Below are 11,825 nucleotides of genomic sequence, written 5' to 3' on the forward strand. Positions count from 1 at the left end.
AGCCGGAGGAGATGCAGCGAGATGGGGCTGGAAGAACGGGCGGCCTGTAGAGCTGGGTAAGGGGTTTGGAAGGACTCGCAGGGGAGCTTCCCTCCAGGTCTTCATGGCCTGTTGTTGGCCTGGCCGAGGTGGGAAGGTCCTCCAGGGCCACCTTTGCCAGAGAAGTTGGGACAGGATACCTAAAAGTGGGACTATTACTGGTCTTTGGGGGAGTAAGGAGGCGTGCAGTGGGTATTAGAAGTCTGCCCTTTTGCCATTCGCAGGGTAAAACGTGGTATTAAAGATACTGTTCTGCTCTTGGGGGTACCTCGAGTAGGTTTTCACCAAGACGGTTGTGGGCAGAATTCAGCTCCTTTCCCTCTTGGTGCCCCATTTTGGCTGTCCTGCAGGAGGCACAGAAGGTGCAGGGGCTTTGTAGAAGGTTCTGCCTGATCTGAGGAAGTGCTCAACTGGCAGGCAAGCAGTTTTATGCCCGCACAAAACCTTCAGAAGCAGCTGTCCCTTGTGGAGCAGAGCTCGCACAGCATGGTTTTGTGTGAGGTTTTACTGAAGAGGCTTTTCTGATGGTTGTTGGGAAGGAATGAACTCATGTTGCTGTGGAAGCAGAAACAGGATAATTCTGTCTCTAGCTGCCAGCACCACAGAGGTAGTACTATGTGAGGCAGCAGACCTGGCATCCATCCCCCTTTGTCAAGTTTTTGGAGCCTTATGACTGGTACTAGATGGGGGGAAAGCTGACAGGTGCAAGCACATGGAGACAATATAATCACATACATCTTCTTTTCATAGGAAACAGGAGGTGCATCTCTGAGGGAGCTACATTCTAAAAGAGCGATTTATTAAACATTTTTGGGTGTGCATTTCTGCTTTCTGAGCTTTCAGAATACCTGTCTTTTCAAACTTTCCTGCTGTATGTTGAGAAATAAAGCCTTATCTTTCTCCTATCTTTTTTTTTTTTTTTAATATTATTTTTTTAAGATGAAGCTGGAATTTGCACCTTTGTCAGGAGTCGGGATTTTCACATGATAACATCCAGCATGCAGCAAGACAGCAGGGCACTGTGAAAGCTGAAAAAGCATTAGGGAAGGCGAAGAGTTATTTGAGGAGAGGCTTACCAGCACAGATGAAGATTACAGGGAAAGGGAAATTTGTTAAATGTTTTTTGGTGTGGACAGAATTTGTGTGTGTGCTGTATGATTACTTTCTCCATACATTGAGATAGATATGCTGGTGAACACAAGGCCCAGAAGACTGCAGTGTAGTAAGTCCCAAGGCCCAGCCAGTTCTGTGCCTCCCCGTGGAGCATTTCTAGGGCTTGCCTAGGGAAGGAAGGTCTTTCCTTGCTGTTTGTAAGTCTACTGAAAAGCAGCACAGTTTGCTGCTTGAAACTCAGAACAACAGCTGCCCTTCCTGCACAGGACAGCCAGGCCCATCATCATCTCTGTGCTGACTGCAAGTTTGACAGCATGTGTGATCCTGCTCAGAGAGGATGCCAAGTGCAGGATGACCAGAGGGAGAGTAGATGCCTGGGGCTGTACAAGAGAGTGTTGTTTATGCAGGGAACTTATGGGATACCTGGCTCAAAATGTGATTTTGGCACCTGCAGAAAGCTATCGGTAAACATCAGGTTAATGACTGAGCTTGAGGAGTGCTCTTTCTTGATGCTCTACCCATTTTCAGCAGCCATCTCAAGAAGAGTAAGGATGGAGTGGGAAAGCCCTGCAGCAAAGGCTGAAGACTTTAGACAAGCCTGCCTTCCTGATGCCTACCTCTGAGTGCTCTGGCAGACCTGGCAGAACAGCATGATTAGGATGCGGAGGAAGAAACTGTGGGCATCTTGCTTCTGCTTTGCAGCTGCCTTTCTCCTTGTGGTGACAATCCAGGTACAGGGCAAGGGGGGAAGGTATGTGTGAGATCGCTCTCAAAGTATGACACAATTCTGGCAGATGAAGGAGAGCATTAAAGACAGATGTTTTTCCTACAAGTCTGCTTTAACAAGATAGTTTAAAGAAACTCCATTAGCAGCATTGGCTTTGTGGTAATAACTGATTCCAGAAGTGGCATTACACAGAGAGCACCTTCCTTGTAGAGCTTCTTGGTTCCTGGAGGAGTTTCTCAGGAGTGGTGTGCTGCACCATGCTGTGTTGTGTTGTCTCCATCCAGTAGTGCCTCCCCTGTTCCTGTGTTTGAACTCACGAGGCAGGAAGGCAAGGTTGGTCCCATTTCATACTAATGTGATGGACACACAGAAGAAATCTGAGCACGTAAGTTATTGGTGATGGAAATCTGGCCATCAGTCCTGACTCAAAGGCCATTCTTAGTGTTGGGACGTCCAGTAGCTGATCAGTAAAGAAATGTATGAGATAAAAGTACATGTGGAGGTATATTATTTGGTAGCTGGTGCAGGTTACCTTAGATTTTTTTTAGAAGAGAACAACTTTTGATAAATTGACTCAGCCTTGGCTGGCTGTCATGAGACTGCAGGAGACTTCGGTCATGAGAGGGCCAGGATCTGCCCCAGAGATGTCTTTCAGCTTGGGCTGTGCTCTGAATTGAGGCTCTGGTTTGGACCAGTACCTCTGGTAACTCCTGTTGGAGGCAGCTGTCCCAGGTTAGGTGCCTGTGCCAAATAGGAGCCATTTCTTGGGGGCAGTCACTGACACTCAGCAGCCACTTTCAGTTCTGTTCCTCTGAACAAGGCATCCAGAGGTGATATGGCTGCCCTAGCATACAGTGCTAGCAAGTCTTAAGGACCTTTACTGGCAGGGTTTGTGACTCTACTGCACCTCCATGGGTAAGCAGGTTTGAAGCTGGCTAGAACTTCCCTGTGCCTCACTGGGATTTTTGTCTGGGATTGTTCACTGAACTGTGAATCTTGGTGACCTGGTGCTGGGACTGCTGTAGCACATGAGCTGTTGATAGAGTTGGGGTGTATCGACCCTCAGAAGTTCAGAGAGACCTACAAGAAATTCTCTACAGAGACTCCTCAAATTCTGCCACGGCAAAATTTGGGAGCAGAGAAGCAGCATGTTCCTGCAGAAACCTGGACATAAGGTAGTTATAAACTTATTTTGATTATAATTGCTGCAGTTATGTCTTGTCAAATTATTAAACATATGAATCTTTTCCCCAGGTGATGTCTTGTCCACTCGCAAATGTGGGAGTGTTTTCTGTGTATTTCTGTACAGCTGCACTTTGCACAGCCCCCTGTGTGTGTGCTGTCCTGGTGTCCCCCTGTTGAGAAAAGCCTTTTTAGTCTGGCCACAATCTTTATTTTGCTACACAGTGAGAGTAAATGATACAACAAACAGCAAAATGAACATGTGCCATGAAGATGTGAGGGAAGATAAATGTTTTGAAACAACTTGATATAAACAACACTCTTCTGTTTTCCAATATCCTCCTTCAGAGCCATCTGACAAGCAAAAATGCTGTGGCCAAACCTTTCTGGTGGGTTTGAGTTCCCCTATCATTCTTACTGCTGTTCCTGGGGTGGCATTATGCGCTGGCTGTGAAGGTGGATGCTCAGAAAACAGTTTGCATGGTAACAGGAAGGTCTTTGCCTTATTAAAGACAAGAGCAGGAGCTGTGTATCCTGTGGCAATACCTGCTGGCACTGTTTTTGTCCTTTTGCTCAACAGGATTCTCTAGGACATGGCAGGTACTACCTGTAGAAAGGAGTGGTAGCTTCATGGGCACTAGATATCCCCAGATTTTCTGAGTACTTCTGTCTCGTGGCTGATGGTTAGAGATGTTTCTTATGTTCTATGCGTGGAGAATTTGTAAGGTTTCCTCATAGGCTTTCAGCTGTGCAAATGATGGTCTATACTAGTAGGTCTTTCACATCTCCACATACATTTTCTCCTGTAACTAGTTATGAAGTTGTAGTTACGTTGTCTTTTAAGACCTGTCTGCACCTGGTTTATTCAGTCAGTGTTGTAAAAATTAATAGGAGTGAGTATGGATGACCAACATGGAGACATTAAAACCTTATGAGTTTTTCTTCAGTTGATTTCCAGGAGAAACCTGGCTGTTTTCTGCTTTGTGCTTTTTCCAGGGAGAAAGCAGAAATTGTGTTGTTAAATCATACACAAAGCGGCCACATCTCACTACAGAAATGTACTTCCTCCTCCTTGCAAATTAATTGTAAAGTTTTTGCTGTTCTGACATAAGATCACTTGGATGGTGGCTGCAGTCAGTGAAATGCATGCACTTTGATTGACAGAAACTTTCACATGCAGACTTAGTTAATGCTTGGTGCTTGAACTCTGATTTGTCAAGCAGATGTCCTGGCTAATGACAGTGATATGCTGTGATACGTATGTTTTTTTCCCTGAAGGTTATCACTGAACTGGTCAATTCAGAGAAGGTGGCAGTAAACTCCAGTTTACACGGTGGCCCATTAAAACCTGTGGAGAGACATCCTTTTCAGTTTAAGAAGCAGCTTCACATGAGATTGAAGACAGAGTCTGATGTAAATCATTACCCCATCCTGCTCTGGTGGTCTCCCCTGACTGGAGAGACAGGGAGATTGGGTCAGTGCAGAGAGGATGTTTGCTTCTTTACTGTCAACAAGACCTACCAGCATAATGAGATGACAAGAGCATTTCTGTTTTATGGTAAGAATCTATTTATTTTTTAAGCAGTAACTTTTTCTCCTGCCCAGTTATTTTCCTTTAGAGGTTAAATATTCTAGATTTCAATCACTGAGCTCGAGAAACTTGAGCAGTTAATTGTGCTGGACTTTGCCTGGTGCTGTATACCATCAGCAGAGATCCAGAGAGGCATGTTCTCTGAAAAAGTGTTCTCTGAAAAAGTACTCTGCAAAGTGACTGTGTGTCTGTGGGACGACTGTTGTCTTGTCTCATGCTGCTTTCCAATCACGTGCTCCTGTGATCATTTCCCATAGCTGCCAAGTCATGAAAAGAAAGTCTGAGATCAAGCCAGCTTTTTCCAGTCTTCTAGCTTGTCACCCCTAGCAGAGGTTCTGTAAAGCCCTTTTTGCACTTGCTGAAGTCTTTTGTCTAAAAATAATGCCCTTGCTGGTAACTGTGACTCCCTTGCCTTATGTACTGAGAGGTTGCCAGCAGACTGTAAATGGAAAGCAGTGAAAGAAACCTATTGATTTTGCACAGGGAGCAGCAGCTAGTGCAACCTTCTGAGCTGCTCTGGCTCTGCTGCCTCAGAGACTTCCCATTACTTATTCTGTAAAGTGAGTATACATAACACAAAAGATTAATCTTTAAAAAGTAGGTCTTACGTTGTTTGTTTTAATTTCCCCCTCCCTCTCCCATAGCTGCTTTTCAGATAAAAAGTTAATCTGAGGTGGAAAAATGAAGCCAATGCTTCAGAATGCTTTTCTGTGCCTGGTAGCTTCAGCTCCTTTTTCTGGAAACAAAACAAAATAAAACAATCCTGCATCTCATTCACAGAGTCAGGATACAGGTGAACTGGAAAGATGTGAAAGAAGGGCCTTTAGCTTCATTGTTAACAGTGGATGAAAAACTTCTCATCACTAGTCTTTTCAGAGTTCCAAGGAGGCTGGCTTTGTCAGTTGATAATACAGTGGTTGAGCATGAAAGTGAAGGAATTAACAGCAAAGGAATGAGAAGCTGACCCAATTAAAACCAAGGAAAGCTGGGTTTGCATCACATGAAAGCAGTAAAGTCTGGTGGTTTTGGTCTCTAGTAGTAATTCTGTTTGTCTGTTTCAGCATTGGAAAGGCTATTACTGTTAATTTTTAGCATGGTTGTGGATGTAGGTTACTTACTTGTTTTTAAAGGACTATAATGCTGGGCAAAAGACTGTCTCTTTCATGTTGGTTTTTTTTTTTCTTTTTTCTCATGATTCTGGCTATGAACTGTGTAAAGACATGTCAAAATACGCAAAAATATTCGTTATTTTAAAACCAAAATAAGTGATCTCACAATAATAAATCCTGCAGAGCCAAAGGTCACAGATGTCATTGAGGGTGAAAAAAAATGCTGCATCCATTCAGAAAAGTTTCACAAACACAGACCCTGATGCACTGAGCTATGAGCCTGCAAAAAGGCAGATTTTGGTGTTCCAGAATTTCCCTCTAAACAGCCTGCGGAGGGAAAACTTGAACATCTTGAACATCATCATTGAGCATTTCCATGCTATGTTTGGATCAGGGCAGTTTCACATTCGAAAGAAGTTGCATTGATTTTCCCCTAATATTGCATCAGTGAGCTGGTCAAGAGAAGAATGATCCAAAAGCTAGGAAAAATATTGCACAAAAATATGGGGTACAGATATTTTCCAGCAGAACTGCTTTGCTAGGAGCACCTGGTTTTCTGCAGTTTGTCCTGACTTACTGTCCTGGCCTGGGAAGCCCTTAGGTGTAGGGGATGACTTTGCCTAGTGCCTCCATGTCCTGTTTGGAAGTGAGACATGGCATCCACTTGCAGAATTTTGTCTCTGCTTTTAGGAGAAAAAGCACACCATTTCAGTGTCACATGCTTCACAGAATTTTGCATGTAGCATAAAGCACCAGTGCAACTGAGTCAGCATGAGCTGGATCTGGCATCATTCTGCCAGAGCCTATGGGGTCTTGCTCCTAAGGGCAGAGGATGTCCAGGCTTTTCTGCCTTGGAGCATTGAGTCCTTAGAGTATGAATCCTGAATGAAAGATGTCTCCTAAGATACAGAACTTCTGACAGTATCTGTCTTTCTCTTCTGCACGTTGCCACATCTAAGAATTTCTAATTCGTAGTACTGTAGTTATAGTCTTGTACTTTCTTTGTCCTCTCTTATTTCCTCATTGTTCTAATTTCCTTCATCTCACAGGATAGGGAACATGCTGATGTTATCTTCCCTTTAATCTGAAAAGCTTTTTATCTTCTTGCTGGACTCAGACTGATTAAATGTTACATCAGAATCAAGCATTTTGGTGTTCTGTGATCTATAGTGCATTTTTCTTTAGGTTCCTCTTTGCCTAATTATCTCCTTATTTACTAAGTGATCTGTTTTTAAAGTTAAGACGTGGTTGTTCTTCTAGTATTGGAATAAGTTTGGGGAGCTGTCTTCTGCCAGAAGCTACTTACTTATGTATCTCATAGGCATCTGTGATACCTGTTAATTATCTCTTTGATAAACTAAGTAGATTGGCTTCCAAAGTGTCTGTAGTATAATGTCTTCCCAAGACTTGAAGTCTTTCCTGTATTTTTTCTTATTAACTCTGTCCAATGTTTTACTGTCCTTTTTGTTACTAGAACCAAACTGAGCTCTGCAGTCAGCATTTCCTTCACATCATAGATAGATGCAATACCATCTGTTGCCCTATTTACAGAACCAAGGGATTATTAAGCATCTTTTTAGTGTCATTTCAGTGCATTAAAATATAAAATTCCTAGCGACCCTTTGAAATGACACACCTTTAAACTAATATGACCTAAAAGGAAACTATTTCTAATACTCACCACTAATTCCCTTTCTCTAGGTTCCTTGTCTGCCAGATTCAGTTTTATCATAAGACCTCTTTGTCCTTGCATGAATTGCTCTCTTTGCAGTATTGCCACGCAGTGTTATAAATGTGATGGTTGTAGGGCTGATACTGAACTGAAACCAGACTTGTGTGTCATTGTAGTTACCGTGGCATGGTCAATAGGCGCAGACTAAACACTGTTTGCTTTTGCCTAGGTACTGACTTCAGTATAGACAGCCTACCCCTCCCTCGTAAAGACTATCATGAGTGGGCCCTTTTCCATGAAGAGTCACCAAAAAATAACTACAAACTCTTCCACAAACCGACCATCACCTTATTCAACCACACTGCAACCTTTAGCCGCCATTCACACCTACCGCTGACAACTCAGTACCTTGAGGGTGTTGAGGTCCTGAAGTCGCTGCGGTACATGATCCCACTGCAGATGAAGAACAGCCTGAGGAAGAAGCTGGCACCACTTGTGTACGTGCAGTCTGACTGCAACCCTCCTTCTGACCGTGACAGCTATGTGCGTGAGCTGATGTGCCACATTGAAGTAGACTCTTACGGGGAATGCCTGCATAACAGAGACCTTCCTCAGCATCTCAGAAATCCAGCTGCGATGGATGATGTGAGCTTTCATGAAATACTGGCACAGTACAAGTTCATTCTTGCTTTTGAAAATGCTATCTGTGAAGATTACATCACTGAAAAACTCTGGCGGCCACTGAAGCTGGGAGTGGTACCAGTGTACTTTGGGTCTCCCAGCATCGTAGACTGGCTTCCTAGTAACAAGAGTGCAATCCTGGCATCCAGTTTTTCACACCCACGAGAGCTGGCCCACTATATAAAAACTCTGGATACAAATGATCAAGAATATGAGTCCTACCTAGAATGGAAACTGAAAGGGGACATTTCCAATCCAAGGCTGCTTACAGCAATGAAGGAACGCAAGTGGGGAGTGCAGGATATGGCCCAGGACAATTACATTGACACCTTTGAGTGCATGGTGTGTAACAGAGTGTGGGAAAACATCAGAAGGAAAGAAAAGGTACTTGTGACTTTTTGTCTCAGAGAGGCTTTAAAAGGCTTGTATTTCTCACAGGATGTGTAATTACCACAATTCTGACTAGCTTGCAACCATTGCTATTGCAGTACCACTGGGCTGTGTATCCTCACTTCAATAGGTGTTAGCAGAAGGTGTGGATGCATGGCCAGATCATGTGTCCCTCATTCTGCACAAGTCCATAAGCTCAATGAGTACATCAACTCCTGAGCTGGTGGTCATTTCAGTAGAAGACTTGAACTATTCAGAGAGAGGGATTTTGTCAGGCTACAGGAAGTATCCTAACTTGCTGACTTGCTTTAGCCTGCCCAGAGAATTTGTGGGATCTCTGTTTTTGGAGGTGTTTTAAGACTCCGCTCAGTGCTGCCATAGGCAGTTATATACTATTAGATCGTTCAGCCCTGGTGACCTGAAGCATCATGGGCCCATCAAGCCAGAAAGAGCTCACCCTTATGTTCCCAGTCTAAATCTATTTGGAACACTTGGGCAGCCTCATCTGCTGGCTGGCTGTGTCGATGTTCCTCAGTGGCTCGACTCAGAGGCACATGTGCATCTACATGACACACCTCTACCACCAGTTTCTCTATCCGAGCTGCAATGTCTTTCCCCAGGTCAGCAATCCAAACAGGTTTACCTTTTCACTGCCAGTTCTGCTGCCACTGCTTTAGCCAGCCCCACAAGGCATTTGCTGCCATCCACAAGTCAGTGTAGAGATAGAGTCTCGGCCACCCTTCTCGCTCAGTAATAACTAATGTCATCTCTACGACAGGGTGACCTGCTTTTTGGCTGAGAGAAGGCCTGGGGATGTTGTCTACCTTGACTTTAGCCAGGCCTTTACAAGGTTTCCCACAGCATTCTCCTAGAGAAGCTGGTGCTCATGGCTTGGATGGGCCCACGCTTTGCTGGATAAAAACTGGGTGGGTGTCCAGGTTCAGAGAGTTGTGTTCAATGGAGTTTAATCCAGTTGGTGCCAGTCACAAGTGGTGTTCCCCAGGGCTCAGTGCTGGGCTCCTCCTGTGTGACATCTTTATTGATGACTTGGATGACGGGATAGAGTGCACCTCAGTGAGTTTGCAGATGGCACTGAGCTGGGTAGGAGTCTCGATCTGCTTGAGGGCAGGGAGGCTCTGCAGAGGGATCTGGACAGGCTTGACAGATGGATGAAGGCCAGTGGCACGAGATTCAATAAGGCCAAATGTCGGGTCCTGCACTTTGGCCACAACAACCCCCAGCAGCACTACAGGCTTGGGGAGGAGTGGCTGGAGAGCTGCCCAGCAGAGAGAGACCTGGGGGTGTTGATTGGCAGCTGGTTGAACATGAGCCAGCAGTGTGTCCAGGTGGCCAAGAAGGCCAACACCATCCTGGCCTGCATCAGGAATAGTGTGACCAGCAGGACCAGGGAGGTGATCCTGCCTTGGTGAGGCTGCACCTTCAGCACTGTGTGCAGTTTTTGGGCACCACAGTATAGCAAGGAAATCAAGGTGCTGGAGAGGGTGCAGAGAAGGGCAAATAGGCTGATTAAGGGTCTGGAGAACAGATCTTATGAGGAGGGGCTGAGAGAGCTGGGGCTGTTCAGCCTGGAGAAGAGGAGGCTGAGAGGAGACCTCATTGCCCTCTACAGCTACCTTAGAGGACATTGTAGTGAGGTGGGTGTTGGCCTCTTCTCCCTAGTGACCAGCGATAGCACAAGAGGAAATGGGGTCAAGTTTTGCCAGGGGAGGTTCAGATTTGATATGAGGAAGAATTTCTTCACAGAAAGAGTGGTGAGACATTGGAGCAGGCTGCCCGGGGAGTAGGCGGAGACACCATCCCTGGAGACATTCAAGTAATGGGTAGACATAGTGTTTCAGGAGATGTTTTGGTGGTTACGGATTGTAGGGTTGGACTTTATGATCTTGTAGGTTTTTTTCAACTGTGATGATTCTATGAAGCAAAAAACACATATATATCTGAGTTGGTGGATGCTCATTTTAATTGCCACATTCCTTTAAAGCTTTCATGTTTGTGTACCAAGAATCAGTAGCCATCTCTTAAATGCTCCATAAGCTTAGTTATCAGCATGAATCAAAAACCCCTTTTTGTGCCCAGTAATGAAACTCTCCAATATCTCTAGTATCCTACACCTGTCCTGTATCCATTAGGCCATATATAGTTCACAGTCTGAGCAGTATCAATGTCATCAGCCAGTAGAAGGGAAAAGAAGAAAGCATTTTAAGTTACTAAGGTCAGCTGAAGTGATGGAGAGTGCAAATAGGTAAGTATTACATTTAATCAGGCTTTCCTGTTTTTAATCTGGTGCAAATCTGGACAGAAGTCCTCTCTGAGTTAGGAATACAACCATGGAAGGGAGTAGAATATGTTAGATATAGATACTCCTTCCTCATGCTTTTCTGGCATTCTAGTCAAGAAGACTATGAAAATCAGTTTGCTGTCCTGGTCAGATTCATGGATTCTTTTTACTTCTCCTTATAAAGGATCTCATTAAATGTGTACAAATTTAAGATTAAACCAGAATATAATTACGAAAACAGGTCTCCTTACCTTACAATTTCAGTTTGGGTGAGCTGGTGCTGCTCATTTTCAGCCAGACCTGATCTGAGACTCTGGCTCTTGTCAGCTCTATTCTCGCCTTGTCCTGGACGTTTTGGAGAAAGCATCCCCTTTAACATCCACAGGGACATGTCTACAGCCTGTAGTGGGAAGGAAGATGTCACTGACATGCTTTTATAGTTTACAAATAGAATAGCACCTTTCTTTGCTGTCTGCCAGAGTCCCTGAATAACCTGCTTTATTTCTCTCCATTGCCAGGGACAACAGCCCCAGAGGTGGAAAGCTCAGGTTAACCATCTGAGCTGCCCCAAACCGGAGGCATTCTGGTTCTCGTCTTCAAACCCTGGCTGGACGTCTCTCCAAGAGATGTGGAAAGCAAGCTTTGAGCAATCCAAGAAAGAAGCCTTGGCGCTGAGGCACCTGGTGGAAAGGAACAGGAATTTTACAGCTCAGGAATTTTGGATGCTCGTATTCAAAGAATAAACACAATGACCGGTAAAATGGGAGGGAGCTCCTCAGAAGTGTCTCTGGATTTTTCTTTTGTAGGTGACCTTATCATACATAGGAGCCACAGGAAGTGGACCTTTAAGACTGAATTTAGTATGTTCAATGCTCAAGGGGTACTAAGAAGTGCTAAACAATAGAATCACCCTGCCAGGTGATGTGTACACACACATACATATATATATATATATTCGTGTATCTTTAGAATTATTTTTTTTTGTATTAATTGTCATTACTTCAGATGTTTGAGTATTAAGG

General features: G+C 44.4%; 1 protein-coding gene across 1 annotated transcript; it reads left to right on the top strand.

The window, feature by feature from the left end:
* The first annotated feature begins 1,693 nt into the window (after positions 1-1,693).
* FUT10 (fucosyltransferase 10 (alpha (1,3) fucosyltransferase)) lies at positions 1,694-11,552 on the top strand. The gene is made up of 4 exons (XM_010000478.1): positions 1,694-1,883; positions 4,340-4,619; positions 7,663-8,498; positions 11,322-11,552. Exons 1-4 carry the CDS (start codon positions 1,803-1,805, stop codon positions 11,544-11,546), a joined length of 1,422 nt encoding a protein of 473 aa, XP_009998780.1. The 5' UTR covers positions 1,694-1,802; the 3' UTR covers positions 11,547-11,552.
* Positions 11,553-11,825: the final 273 nt, after the last annotated feature.

This window comes from Chaetura pelagica, unplaced genomic scaffold (genome assembly GCF_000747805.2).
Source record: "Chaetura pelagica isolate M959 unplaced genomic scaffold, ChaPel_1.0 scaffold16, whole genome shotgun sequence".
In the NCBI taxonomy this organism is placed as follows: Eukaryota; Metazoa; Chordata; class Aves; order Apodiformes; family Apodidae; genus Chaetura; species Chaetura pelagica.

Coding starts and splice junctions, on each gene's coding strand:
- FUT10 (XM_010000478.1), top strand. CDS start 1,803: ATGATTAGGATGCGGAGGAAGAAACTGTGGGCATCTTGCTTCTGCTTT. Junction 1,884..4,339: donor TCCTTGTGGTGACAATCCAG/GTACAGGGCAAG, acceptor TTTTCCCTGAAG/GTTATCACTGAACTGGTCAA. Junction 8,499..11,321: donor ACATCAGAAGGAAAGAAAAG/GTACTTGTGACT, acceptor CTCCATTGCCAG/GGACAACAGCCCCAGAGGTG.